Source organism: Plectropomus leopardus, chromosome 13 (genome assembly GCF_026936395.1).
Source record: "Plectropomus leopardus strain MGB_pleo_1.0 chromosome 13, ASM2693639v1, whole genome shotgun sequence".
In the NCBI taxonomy this organism is placed as follows: Eukaryota; Metazoa; Chordata; class Actinopteri; order Perciformes; family Serranidae; genus Plectropomus; species Plectropomus leopardus.
The window spans coordinates 32,323,964-32,339,251 of record NC_142188.1 but is presented as its reverse complement, the minus strand read 5'-3'; the positions used below and the strand labels follow the sequence as shown (position 1 = coordinate 32,339,251).

The 15,288-nt window shown below is 38.9% G+C and overlaps 1 protein-coding gene across 1 annotated transcript in view; it reads right to left on the bottom strand.

Annotated features, from left to right (window-relative positions):
- The window catches only part of ttc27 (tetratricopeptide repeat domain 27), an 89,208-nt gene that overhangs the window by 54,907 nt on the left and 19,013 nt on the right, over nucleotides 1–15,288 (bottom strand). The window contains exons 4-7 of the mRNA XM_042502086.2: nucleotides 11,082–11,222; nucleotides 8,071–8,173; nucleotides 3,895–4,053; nucleotides 3,591–3,727 (exon numbers count right to left, since the gene is read on the bottom strand). Of these exons, the coding sequence (XP_042358020.2) occupies nucleotides 3,591–3,727; nucleotides 3,895–4,053; nucleotides 8,071–8,173; nucleotides 11,082–11,222 (540 nt within the window). The remainder of the gene's footprint in view (nucleotides 1–3,590; nucleotides 3,728–3,894; nucleotides 4,054–8,070; nucleotides 8,174–11,081; nucleotides 11,223–15,288) is intronic.

The window sequence follows — 15,288 nt, the reverse complement described above, 5'->3', positions numbered from 1 at the left end:
AAGTCTAAACGTCCTCTCCCCAGGAAGGTTTTTCAGCTCATCCTGGAGGATACAGAAGCATTCCCAACCAATTGGGATGTATAATCCGTCTCACATATTCTGGGTGCATTCCAGGTTTACCAGTCAGACATGCCCAGAAAACCTCCAAAAGGAGGCCCCCGGAAGGTATCTTTATGAAATTTCTGGAACACCTCAACTGGCTCCCTTCAACCAGCAGCTCTACTCCGAGCCTCCTCCAGATATCAGAACTCTTTACTCTGTCTGTAAAGGTCCAGCCACCCTGTGGAGGAAACCAGTGGCAAACAGTAACAAAGTACAATTAATCAAGTACTGTGCTTAAATACCCCTTCTGAGTATCTGTACTTTATTATTAGTATTACTGTGACCCCACTACATTTAAAAAAACAAATTGTACTTTTGACACATTTCAATGAAGGCTCTCGTTACTCATTATTTATTTTTTTCTTTTCTAAAATGCAAAAGTCGGTAAACAGGTCAGTTTTGCGTGTGGTTTGTTTATCGAAATGGTGTTCCTATAACTCTAGATTGCGCATTCGCTCCTCAGATTGGGCAGCTCATTGGAACAGACAGGTAAGGGTCATCAGCAGGAGCTTGTATTTGGTTATGTGGCGACAGCAACAGCTACAGCAGCAGATGAAGGTGAAGATTCCCCACCAACGGCCATACCTCAAGTCCATGTTGTCCAATATGACTCAGTAACCTTCACATGTATCTGAGAATTATTTTAACCAGGAGTATCTATACTTTGACTGCAGTAACAGAGTTGTGTACTTTGTCAAACACTGAAGGAAGGTCATTTCAGCTGCTAGCAATACTATTCTTTTGGTCACTACTCAGAGATCATGACCATAGGCAGGGGTGGAAGCTTGGATCGGGTTTAAGTGATTTTCTGCCCCAAGTGAAGGAGTTCAAGAATTTAGGGGTATTGTTCCTGACAGACACAGTCATAACTAATTGTTAAAAAAAGGGCTTAGTCTGAGGCAATATATACATCACATTAGGCATTTGGACGAACAGATGCTGTTGTGTTTATAAGTCTTCATTGCATGTAGGACAGAACAATTGTCGGTGATGCAGAGTGTCTGGCAGTTTAATAATTTTTAAAACTCTTTTCTCCTATACACAATCTACCACATATTTGGTGCACAAATAATCTGAAATGCTTCCCCATGTTTTTTAATAATCAGTTGCCTCATTTTTTTTTTTCGTTGTGTTAGTTGTGTTTCATTTCTCAAATTGTAAAACAGGCCAAACTTTCCTCTCAGCTCCTAATAAACCTTAACAGAAACACCATATAAAGTATCCTCTGCTGCTGTGCCACTGTGTTGAATGCCAGCTGCACTGATGAGAACCGAAAAGACTCGGTCTGTGTTGAAAAAACATCACAGAAGATGCCTGGGTGCAGTGTTTGCTAGTCCACTACACGAGAGGGTAGCAACATCAGAAAGGACCAAACTAACCCAGGTCTGTTTGTCCGCTTGCCATCGGGAAATATACAGAGCCATCAAAGCCCAAACACAGACTGAGAAACAGAGCAGTGGCCTCCATCAAACCCCCATTTTATCATGGCTGTTGACGACTGATGACTGTAAAGGTTTTTTTTAAATTTTGTTTTTATTGCTGCTAGTCAATGAAAGTCTTCATAATTTGACTGCATGCCTACGATGACAATGAAGTGTGTTCTACATATTGCTATATGCATGTGTGTATAAGATGCGTTTTAATTTGTTCAGAGTGTGAAGCTTCTCACAGATGAAAATTTTGCGAGAACTTTGGGTAATAAATTCTGGCTTCAGCTTCCATGTTATTGCAATAATCTCAATTTGAATTTCAATTTTTTACTTTTATCATTATCTATTTTGATTTTTTTTTCAGGATTCATCATTTAAATAATGAAATGTGTTATTCATGATTGCATTGGTTTTGGCTTTTTGACTAATGTTTTGGATTTCTGATGGTGTTAAAAGTTGTTATACAAGCTACTTGTAAGTATAACGTACATTGGCTGTATTTTAGCAAATCAGCAGCAATAAGCCTTAAACATTTGATGACCTTTTAAACATATTAGACAAACATTAGAGTGCAGAGTGGAGTGCAGTGCATGGGAACTCCATTTAAATGGGTCTACAGAAGCAACAGGCTTCAGATGGTATTAAGGGTCCAGAGGGGGAGGTCTCCCTCTGCTGATCATGCTGAGGACTACAAATTATTTGCCCCTGAAACACCATACCAAAGACAGACTGTCAGATGACAGTCAGTCAATCAGAGTATCAACCCAAGTTCTGAGTCTGATAAATTGAAAAAAAAAAAATGTTTTTAATCAAACCTTTTTTATTATCAGTTCATATATGAGATTTTAATGTGTTACATAAATACAAACTGGACTTGATTCTCATTGCACCCTCCGTACATACTTTTTGGGTTCTTTAATTCTATTTTTCATTTGATATGTTTATATTTTTAGATTGCTTCTATATTTTTACTTTATATCTTATTCTATTTAAAGTCAAAATAACTGCGAAAATAACCAAGTAAAATTCCTTGTATATTTAAATATGCTTGGCATAAAACAGTAATTTCAAGTTATTTAAAAAAAACTGACTTAAGTTTGACTATTGTAAATGAGTTTGTAGGTCCCCATACCTGCTAATATAATACAGTCTCTAATGTGTTCATACACTCTTGAATAAAAAGTTCAGCATTGTGGTGGCACATATATTAGAAAAATTCAGTACTGATCAGTGGTGTTGATGAAGTACTGTGTCTTTTAAAGTGACACTGCATCACATTAACTCCTCCTAATGAACAATAGATCTGATTTGCACCAAATATTCTGTCAATCATTATCAAACCAAGCTTAACAAAAGTTGCATTAAGCTTGTTAATACCTCATTGCATTTTGAGGATACAGACCAATGAACTTCAATGGCTCAGTGCATAAATAGACCAATCACCACAACTGTTAAGTCAGTCATCACCAGACATGCTGAATATGTCCACATGAGTACTGCACAAAAACAAGACTAACACGGTGGATTTGCAGTGTCAAATAATAAACACTCTTTTCATTTGTTTGTTTTTTTCCAATTGTAGTAAACTGTAAGACAGGTGTTCAATGTGCTGTAATAAACTTTGATTTCTCCCTTTTCATATTTACTCCACAGAATCTCGGTAAACAAAGAAGCATCATAGCATTAGTTGAATTAAAAGTGCTTTACTTGCTTGTTTTAGTCTTATCAGTGGCTTATGGAGGCTAATGTTAGCAAGTTTTAGGAGGAGATTACTGAGGGACTGTGACTTTTCTCTACTTGTGACACCGTTGCACTACATTTGAGCATTTAGCATTATCATATTGTCTTCCTCTTGCATCTTGTGGCCACAGTGGCTGCTTTTTAACAAGTAACGTTTCAAATAGTGGAGCAGGTTGTGCAAATCTGAGGTCTATTGTAGGTAAATGTGTCTGAACCCTTTGATTGTTGAGTTCTGCTTCAACAAACCTTTACTCGTAAACATTTAAAGAGGTAAATGCAAATGCACTAAGTTAGAAAGAACCAATAAGTAGCTCATACCTTGGGCAGGATGGACTGAGGCGTGGGGGTGGGAGTGGCCTCATCTGCCTGACCAGTCTGGTCCTCCTTTCTTTTGACCTCAAGGATGAGCTGAGCCAAGTAGTTCTGCTGGAAATAGGTCCGTTTGCCAAGAGCACCTTGATTGACCAGATACAATCAGCGGTTAAACTCAATCAAGGTAACCCTCAGGCTTGATCAATATGAGCGTAGGATGCGGTGACCAGGTATGACAGCCTCCTCTAATTCTTTTTTAATAAGTCACTAAATCATCCTCTGTGACAGGATGTTGCTGTGCTTTACGTACCAGTCATGTTGATATCGAGCCCTGACAGCTCCTGGGCCTTCTTGATGTGTTCCTTGGCTGGCTGATATTCATAGTAAGACAAATTGATGTAGACACACTCCAGGTGGAAATGGATAGCCAGGTTTCTGTGCTCCAATAACAGAGACTCACATTTCATCACTGTAAAAGAAGACAGACCAGAATTATTTTCTTCAGTATGCACCTTGTCTTTTGAACACCAAAATCTAGTCAGTTCGTCCTTGAGTCCATGCAGAATTTTGTGCCAAATATGAAGAAATTAAATCAAGGTGTTCTTGAGATACCTCGAAAGTGTTCTTGAGATACTGCTTTCATTAAATTATTATCGACAAGGTTACAATTACCTTACCAAGGTTTTACTGAGATGCTGGGTTTCATGAGAACATGAAAGACCAGGTCGCAATTACCTTGTCCTTTTGACCACCAAAATCTAACCAGTTCACCATTGAGTCCAAGTGGACGCTTGCGTCACATTTGAAGAAATTATGATGGACAAGGTCACAATTACCTTGTCCTTTGACCACCAAAATCTAAGCAGTCATCCTTGAGTCCAAGTGGATGTTTGTACCACATTTGAAGATATTCCCTCAATGTGGTACAGAGATGCGGCTTTCACAAGAATATGACAGACAAGTTCACAATTGCCTTGTCCTTTTGACCACCAAAATCACATCAGCTCATCTTTAAGTCCAAGCATTTTTGTGAAAAAATGAGGAAATTCCCTCTAGGTGTTCTTGAGATAGCAGGTTTAAAAGAATGGGACGGACGGACGGACGGACGGAGGGACGGACGGACAGACAGATGGACGGACTGACAACCTAAAAACATAATGCCTCCAGCCTCGGCTATCGCTGCTGTAGAGGCATAAAGATTGTTCAGTTACAATCAAACTTGCAATGTAAACACACAGTAGAGGTCTGAGAAGAACATGGCGGTGTTTGAATTTCAGGAGTTATAACACGAACAGACATCCAAGTTGTCCCCAAAGCACCATCCATGTGAACCGGGTACAGCTGCACTCTTCAAAGAAGCGAGGCCTTGAGGTGATGCATTAAAAAGACAAACAGAGCGTGAAGGTGATGGCAAGGGATGAAAGCTTGGTCTCTCATCTGCTGCGTGGCTCCTACTCTTTCTTTCCATCTGATCTGATTATTAATTCGGCCTAGCTGAAAGCCTTGTAAGGGAGAAACAGAGCTTCTCCTCGACCGGGAGCGGCAGGAGAAAAGGAGCAGAGAGCAAGGTGTATAATTCATGATCAGAAATCATACATTTTCATTCCCATTTAACATTAATGAAGCGACACAGAGGGTGATGGTGCCCAGAGCTAGCAAGGAGAGAGGGAGAGTTTTACATGCAACACATCTGTGTCACCTTTAGCACCGGCAATTCTACACTGGAGGAAAATGACTCTCTGGTTGTGTGTGTGTGTGTGTGTGTGTGTGTGTGTGTGTGTGTGTGTGTGTGTGTGTGTGTGTGTGTGTGTGTGTGTGTGTCAAGTGGAAGAGACACACACTGAAAACCAGATTTCAGCTTTATTGAATCTCTTAAAAGAAAAGTTTGGCTTCTGGGTAAGTGTGATAATTTACCTGTTTATTGAAAGTTAGACAAAAGTAGAGCAGCTTACTTTATGTCTCTGGGGCAGGACTATAAGGAGGGGTCAGTTATGAGATGGATAGCCATGAAATTTGACACACACATTCATATCCCCCTCCAATTGTCACTGCTTAGTGATGCAGAAGTTTTTCACACCAAAGTGTGTTTAATCCTTTGAAACTTGGGCAAATTGGCTTTATTTCTTTCAAAAACATTAGGGGAAAGCAATGAACAACTTTAGAAGACAAGACCCAAAAATTAGTAAGATATTTAGTGAATAGAACCAAAATAAAGTAAAATGTAGCACTTATTCCCCTAGCTCTAAAAAAAATAAATAAATAAAAATTTCAGAATCTACTAATTTCTTGCAATTCGCAGTACATTTCTTGGCTATGAAATGTCCTGCAAGACAATGAGCAACTCGGCAAGAAATGTAATGCAAATTGCAAGAAATAAGTAGATTTAGGAAATTACTTTTAAAGAAGCTAGGGGAAAATGTCCAGACAATTATATAGAATTATAATGATCATAATTGTTGTTTGTTTAAGGCTTTTTGTGCTAATTTTCAAGTAACTTTTTTTTTTTTTTTTTTTACCAATGCCTTTGCTACCAAGTTTCTCATTATTTTCTTCTCATGTTTTTGACAGACATCAAATCAGTCAGCTCAGGGTTCAAAGGTTAAATTATATGTGAAGGCGTCTGCAGGCAGCACAAGAAAAGTGATGTTGCTCCAGGTTTCAAATCACCAAAGGTCTTGAGACATACTACTGCATTTCTCTTCTTCTTCAAAAAAAAAGAAAGCAAAATAACTGTATAGATCCTTACTTTGGTGTCTCCAGATGGAGCTGTGTGACTTCTGATAAATGTCCTCAGGTGATGGCACTTGTCAGCATAAGTTGGGTGAAAGACTACCAGTTTGGAAATGAAAGTTGAGCTAAGTTTTGCCTGTCTCAGTGGACAAACTTTCCTCCAAAACCTTCAAACAGCATGCAGACACATGCAGAGGCAATTCATGAGTTGGTCCCACTCTGAGTAATTAAACTATCCTCTCGATGCTGACAGCTAAAATAAAGAAACATCAGGCTTCTGAGTGTAATTCGGACTGCCTAATGTTAATCAGAGCTGTCAAACTGTTCCTGAGCAGCATGAGTATAAAAAGAAATCAGGAAATTAAGTCAGCACCACTTTCCCCACCGAGCACCATCTCACACCAAAAACAAAACCAAGCCAAAGCAAACATCACAGCAACAGCAGCCCGGAGCTGTGGAGCTTCCGGAAAATCTGCATGCTTTCCACAGCAGCCCGCTTCTCTCACCACGTCACTTGTAAAAGCATTGTGTGACCAACTGCGGCTGTGGAATATGGATCGGGCTGTTTTGTAGCCCGTGCACACTGCTCACCCTTCACACTCTGTTAACCATCGCACAACAGACCCAACTCAGACAAACACACCGTCTGCCTTTAAACAACACACCCCAGCTAACAATGTCCCAAAGATCACAAGAAAAGACAACAATAATTAAACAAACGTGTTCAGTGTGTGCTGATAACAGCTCTGCTGGCTGGCTCCGACAATTAAAAAGCAGAACTGTCTTTTGTTTATGAAGAGGGGAGGAAAGTCACACACCGAGGCACCAAACACTCTCTAAACCGATTCATCACACACTGTTATTCTAATGACAATAAACACCAGCCTCACAACTTATTATATTTCTTCAGGGCGATCTGGCCCAAAGTCACACTTAAAAGGGACACTTCACCCCAAAAATCCAAAATATGAATTGTCCCTCTTACCTGCTTATTCATCAGCCTACGTTGTTTTGGTGTTTCAAAGTGATGGAGATATCAGCCGTAGACAATGTTGGGGTGTTACTCCAAAAACGTTATGTATCACACATTACACACGTTACTTTTAAAAAGAGTAAGGCATTACTTTACTTCATTACTTAAAGAAAGTAATTAGTTACTCTACTTGTTACATTACTTTTGCATTACTCTGCAACATTGCACATCATGACAAGTTATAAAATGGGATACAGGCCACTATCAAATTGTTTATTTAAACCAGTATAAATATTACTAATATTAGAGAGGGAGAGGGGGAGGTCCAAAAGTAGGTCACGTGTCCTTTCTGAATGGACCACAAGTGACTCGTGACCATGTGAAGCTGGTGAAAAACACACTTTATTTTGAAGTAAAGTGAATTTCCAGCACAAACTGGTTTCACAGTTTCTGGCTGTGATATATTGTGTCAATTTGGCGACCTTTATTTTCTGCGGGCCCATGGTTTGGAAGGTGTGTTTTCTTAAAAATCTCCCAAAAATTTTAGAGAGAAAGAAATTCGCCCAATTTTTTAAAAATCAAAATTAAGGGAAAAAAAGGCTAAAAATTATTTTAAAAAATACCCCAAATTTTAAAGGGCAGAGACAAAAGTCATAATTTTCCAAAAAAAGAGGGCATGTTTTATTGTTAAAACAATACAAAATAAAATTCCTTCAGAAGTCCGGACACAATTATACGTGTGCAGTGTGTATGTGTAACATCCATACGATAGTGCTGACAGACCTTCGTCTATGCTGCTGCGGGCCAAGTCGAGGAGCTGCGGAGAACAGGCCTCCAGGATCTGCTGATGCAGGCTGACGTAGCGCAGGGTCCACCAGGGCAGCAGCTGAAAAAAAACAGAGATTTCATGAAGAGAAAGCACAAACACAACAAATTCTGACATTTTCATCACATTTGATCTTAGTAATGCCCAAAAAAAGTCCTTAATATCCATGAGTAGTGGGTGTCCGCATAAATTTCACAACTCACCAAAACAACAAACAACCAGGATGTTCGAACACCATTGTGCTGCCATATTTTATGTAATTCCAGTTAAAATCTTTATGTTGGAGAGGCACTTCTGAGAGTAACACTTTTTTATTATTACAACCTGAGTTTGATTGTGTAGCTGCCATTATTTCTATCAGTTATAATGACATTATAATGATGGCTGAGATCTGGTTATGGGATCTAATGGGATCTCTGTTGCTTTGAATCAAACAGCTTCAAAGCAACAGATGAAAACTTTTGTCAGATCATCTAAACCAATGTGAATTAAGGATGGATGGATCGATAACAAAATATCAATACTACATTTTTGTTTTTCTCTCTTCTACGTTGTTCTCGTGTAATTCAAGAGTAAAACTGTCTGTGTGAACATTCTGTTGTTGGGAACACATTTCATACATGCACTTATTGCTTCTCCACTGTTGTTGTTGTTGTGTTTTGTGCACTCGTACAGGTCTTGTGCAAAAACCCAAACATGGAAAGCTTTGTGGAGACTGTGATTTTCTTTGTCATTGTTCACTTAATCCACATATATAACACGTCATGGGATGCTGAAAGTGAAGAGATTTCAGCAATACCTGTGTTTAACCCTTTGAAATATGAGCAAATTGATTCGGCTTTTTGACTTGTATCTCACAAGTTCAAAATACAGACACCAATTAATCAATTTCTAGTAAAAACATGAGAAGCCAGAGAGCAACTTGATAAGACACTGCAGAAAAAAGAGCAAGAAAAAAGCAAGAAATTGGTCACAAAAAAAGTCACAAGAAAATTACCTTAAAATAGCCTAAAAAATAGAAAGAAAAAAGAAAAAAAAATAACCCACTGTTCACTAATTTTTTTACCATGTGGGACATTTCTTGCCAAGTTGCTCACTGCTTTTTCCCCCGCTGTGTTTGAAAGTCAAACAAATCTGCTCAGGTTTCAAAGGGTTGAATCATTGAAATCAGTTTAAATAGCACAGACATTTTGCACTAAGCAATTTTAATATATATTTTTTAAATATTATTATCTTACAAACAGCACTGATACTAAATTTATTTAGTATCAATTTATTTCATTTGTATTTAATGAAATGTAAATTTGCTATTTTCCTTTGATATTTGGATAATACAACATACCTTTAAGTGAGAGAGTACATGCTTGGGTTCATAAACAAACACATAAATGCTGCTCCTGAGGCCCTTTTAGCACAAACAAAACACCAGCATTCAGAGTGCTGCATGCTAGAGCTGAGTGCTGACCATGCATTAAAAAACAGCAAACTCCTTTGCTTTTTGCATCTGACCACAACACAAAGCGGCAGGGAGGGAGAAAAAAAATGAATGTCTTGCAGCCATATAAGTGTTACATTTCCTTCTTACACCAAAACCTCCTTACCCCCTGCACCCTTGTGTTCTCGCTCAGCTCTGGGAGAGTGCAAGTGAACCATGTAAAAACTCTTATTTGTGTGTCAGGGACGATATCTCCTGCCTCATTTCCAATGCAAGATGACCCCTTTCTCTGTTGCGTGGTTACATGGAGCTTTAATTGTCTGTCTCACCAAATCAATATCCTCCAGCACACACAGCCGCGCTCTAACTAAGCATGTCCGCACATATATTCATCATGTCAGCATGCACATGTACACCTGTCTCCTGACCGGCAGAGCTTCTCGTCCTCCTTCCATATTTACCGTTGTGCATTGGTCTATGAGCAGCTGCCAGAGGGGGTTGGAATATGAATGAAAGCAGTTGGGTGGAGGAGGGGAGCGAGTGCTGGTGGTGGAGGGGTTATGCACTTAAAGCTAAACAAACTCCCTGCAGCTTGGAGGAGAGCACTACTGGTAATTAATTCTCCTATCCCTCATTAGCATGTTAACAGCAAATTAACACTAAATCCCCTTTAGCAGAAAAGCATTGTTGCACTTGTGTCCACATCCAAACAGCTGATGCAAAGCACGTCCTCTGACATCAGCGCAGCATTGACTTTCTGCCCCGTGTGACTTCACGTTAATGTGAACTTTAGAGGCGATGACTTATGCAGAGCTGAGGCCAGAGACAGACTGCCTGGGTTCACCAGCACTTTGATATATATTTATAGAAATGATATTGAATTTATATAAATGATACCGTCCCCACTTCTGAATCCTGTAAATTTCATCTTTATGTGGATGGCATAGTTTCATACTTTTTCACAAAATCTCAAAGTCAGCCACTAAATGTCGAAATCCATCATTTGATTCCCTCCAACGTCAACTACGTAATCATGAGTTAGTTTCAAAGTCATAGAACCAAATGGATGCTGTTCACAAAGGCTAATCATACAGAATCTTTTAATATTCATATTGACATTCTGACTAATAATTGAGAACAATTATACGCCTTTTATATAAAAATAGAATTTTTTTCTTTTTTAACACAGAAAAACATTGTTTTTTTTTCCAGAGTACTGCATACATTAATGACATTGTCAGTTTTTTTAGTTAGTTATAATAGTACCCTCTCGGTATGATTAAACTGCTTTTACTGTTTTTAACCAGCATCATCATCATCACCAGACATCTATATTCCTCTTTTTGTTGGTTTTTTTTTTTTCCTTTTGAACAAGAAAATATGTTTTGACACATACATACACATACATCCACGTATTAAAGAAAATAAACAGTGGAAAAGAATAACTAAATATACATTTAAAAAATAAAGTAAAGTAAAGTAAAATAAAATGTGAGAAAGAGGTGGTTTTGACAGAAATTCAGGAAGTCTTACCTGGAGGCTGTCCATCTTGAAGGAGCACTTGGTGAGAATGACCCTGGCCAGCAGGAGGAGAAACGGGTTGGCCACCAGGCTGTACACAGACTCTCCATCCAGGAGCAGGCTGGAGTGGATCGCCTCAACCAGGGTCTGGGACTGCCAGACAGAGATATCAAATTTGAGTTAAATCACCTGAACTGAAAAGGATAGGTTTAATAACTACAGCTGCCTGCCATCAGCATCAGCTGTTGGGGGCAGGAGAGTTAAACATTTCTGCACTGCAGTGTCTTAATGGCCAACAGAAACATTGATCGTGGTATAGCAGCTAAGGCAATATCTGTTCTATTTCTTTTTTCTTTTATTGGCTTTTGCCTTTATTACATACAACTAGTCAAGCGTAAAAATGGGAAAGAGAGAGAGAGGGCATGACTTGCAGCAAAGGGCAGCAGGTCTAAACCCGAAGCCATAGTGGTGAGGACACAGCCTCTGAACATGGGGCACCCGCTCTACCAAATGAGCTTCCGGGTGCCCCATATTGGTCAATATTTCTGCCATGCCGATTTATTGTTCTGGCTCTAGTTTTGAGTTTGGATGATGACCAGAGGCCTCTGCCAGGTGAGCAATGTTTTTCCATCTCAACAAATAACTGTGTTAAAAATTTCACAAGTGTCCCTGAGGCTTGGTGGTGACAGCCACACACAATCAGAATCAACGGGGGGTTGTGTTTCATTACAGTCGTTCTGATGCCAGCAAATATGAAAAATAGAAAGAACAGAATAGATAAATAGAAACAGAAACACTAGAATGTAATATTTAAAATAAAGTATGTATAATATGAGGTGTATGTAAGTATGTAAAAAAAATTAAAGGTAAAGAATTACAGTAATAGACAATTACCTTTGCCTTATGCTACAATGCAATGTATAAAAAAATTAATATCTAAGTTCAACATATAGAAACATAAATCTATAATATCAAAATATAAATGTGTGTGCACTGCTACAACCAAAAACGAAGATATAGAATTAAAAATAACACTAAAAATATATACAATATGTATAGAGCTGGAAGAATAATTCAGTCACAATAAAAATATAATAATAATGATAATGATAATAACAATAATAATAATAATAATTCAATTGCATTTTAGTGAAGAGTTTATGTATTGGAAAGTGCTGCTTATTAATACACACCTTTCCACACTCAAACAGTGAAGCCCAGAGGCATTTAAACAAGTCTTTTTATTACAGTGACTCCTGCACTACAGTCACCCATTCATCCATCCATCCATCCATCCATCCATCCATCCATCCATCCATCCATCCATTCATCCATTCATCCACTGTCCGCTGATTATCCACATCTGGGTCATTAATCAGATGGCTGAGAATCATTTCCAGTATCCCAGAGCAGGCTGTGATCACCATGTACCTCCTCCGGCTCTTACTACAGGATCCTGAGGTGTTCTCAGGTCAGATGAGATCTATTATCCCTCCAGCATATTCAGAGTGTGACCCAGGTTCTTATCTCAAGTGAGCGTGCCAAACATACCTGCACACAGAGGCATCCAGGAGGCACTCTGTCACTAATAGTGAGGCCAAACAAGTACTGAGTCTAACTAACTTCAGCTGCTAGTATTCACAGTCTCATCCTTCTGTTCTGTCATTAGTAAAATATAAGAGCCGAAATTGAGGGTTGGAATGCAGATCAAATGATAAATCATAGATAAAATCTCCATGCCTGGTTTCCTCTGCACTACAACAATCCTCAATAGTCCGTTTTCAGAGTACACATTTTTCACTAGTGGCAGGAGGAGGTGTTTCTCATAAAATGTTGGCTCTGCTCTTTTTTAACCCTGTTTTTTGCTTTGTTTTGTTTTTCTGTTGTTCATTTGTCTTTGTTATGTTATTGTTTTTACCTTTACATTATATCGTATTATTATTATAACTGTTTTGTCTTTTTTTTAGCACTGAAGATCAACATGAAAAGGCCAAAAGTATAAGCATGTGAATTTATTGTGAACATCTCCTCTTTGTTGTATGCTCTATGTGTTGTCTTTATTTTGTATAAATAAGTTCAATTAAAAAAAAAAAAAAAAAGCTCTCTTCTGTTCAAGTATCTTGGGAAGCCATGACAGCATGAACAAAACCAGGGCCCTGAAACTGAAGCAGCTATGACGACCTGGCTCTCAATCTAAGCATAACTCATGGACAGATGCTAAAACTGATCACAGCTTTATTGTCCATGTCATATTAGAAGAGACCAGAAAGTCCTTATGTCTAATAAATATTTATATGTATTGTATTATGTATGTATTATTGGAATGCCAATAATACCAAATTAACAATCATGTGTGTCACTGGTCTATCCATGTATGTTCATAAATCATCCATATTTATCTAAATAAGTTGCACTTGGTACCTTCAAACACTATAGACTGACAAATGGAGGAAGGTACACAGACGACAACATTGAAAGCATTTCAAAGCAGAACAAACACCATCCAACCAATTAACCAACCAAGTATGACTGCATTATCTCAAAGCTGCAGTCACATTTCTGTCCACCTGACACATTCAAGTCCAATGCATACTCTCCTTTTAGCTCTGTTTTGGTCTCCACAACCTCCTGAGGGACAGCTCGGTCTCTTTAACTGCTAAATGCCCCACAATAAATTCCCCCATTGGTTCCCAATTGTGCAGGACCAAAAAAGTCCATCTGAGACATCATGAATGAGAACATAGACTGTACATAGATGCACAACATGACAGCTCCCCAAAAGTGAAGCTAACACATCTGGATCGCCCCCTGGTGTCTGGCTGCAGTATAGGTCATAAAGCCCGCCCCTCCATGTTAGTGAATGGACATGGGCCAAACTAAAACCTACATGACAAATACATTTTTCCCAGATGGTTTCTGTCTCTGAAGGTAGTTCTCATCACCCTGATGTTTGTGCAAGCATTTTTGTTTTCATGATAAATTCGGTTTTAACAAGTTATTAAATTAAATAAAAGGGGGATTTTCCACCATGGCAGCCAATGTGCACTCCCATTCAATGGCGCTGCTCATGATTGGCCGGATGGGTGTTTTGGTGGGAACTCCCCCACCGCGGATATCGCTACTCTGCAAACTTCGGCTCAAAATGACATCACCAGTGGAAGATGGCAGCCGCTATATCCAAGATGTTAACTTCATTTAAGTATGAGGGGTAAGAGAGCCCTTTTTTTTTTTGCTTTTTTCACAGGGCATGCTTTTTTCCCCCAATGTTTTTTTTTAACTTATCTGAACAAATTTGCCCTGGATTCAAAGGTCTGAATACTAGTGAAGGTATGTGAAAGCAACATAAGAAAAGTGATGTCAATCCAGGTTCCAAAGGGTCAAATATCTGTTCATGGTCACGTCTGTATGGTCACGTAACATATACCGCTGAAAAATGATATTTTCAGCGGTATATGTTAAAATGAGCCAGTTTCCTCATGGTGATTATTCAACCTTGATCTTATCAGCATGATCAGTTTTCACGGAATTTGGGGGGCAACTTTTATTTCTTCGTCCTCTTAGATTGATTAAAGCCACATGACAAAGGCTGTGCCATGTTTGTCCTCCCTTTTACCTATCATGCATGTATGGAGGAGCCTCTCTATAACACAGGCTCCTTGGTGTGACAGCACAGATAAATCACTGATGCCAGAGGAATTACTTCGATAAAAGAAATGGCCGTCTCTTCTGGTGTAATGGCAGTGTGAGCCGCGCTACTTTGCTGTCAGCACCCCGGTGTCTTAGAGGAGGCAATCTCCTCAACCTGGTGTAATTAGGACCCCAGAGATGCTTCATTACTGGAGACTATTCCTGCACCGTGCCCGTCTACAGCTCTCCGGGTTCTGCTCTGGCTCGCCTCACTTTACACCAATGCTTCAAAATTTAAAAACATATGATGAACAACCCATCAGTTAATGTGGGAAACATGTTTGTATCGTTATTTCAAATTATAATCAAGTGAAATAAGTATCTGAGTATGTACTGGGTGGTTAAATGAATACTTCATCGCCCAAAATGATAATTTGTGTATTAATTAGTCACCCCGTGTTACACTGTACTCAGAAGGAAAACCTGTTTTTCTCATATGCCTCCGCAGTGATAAGAGAATCCAAAAAAGCATTTAACTACAGCAACTATATCAAAACATTAGTCTCCAAAAACAACGCGAGCAGTAATAATC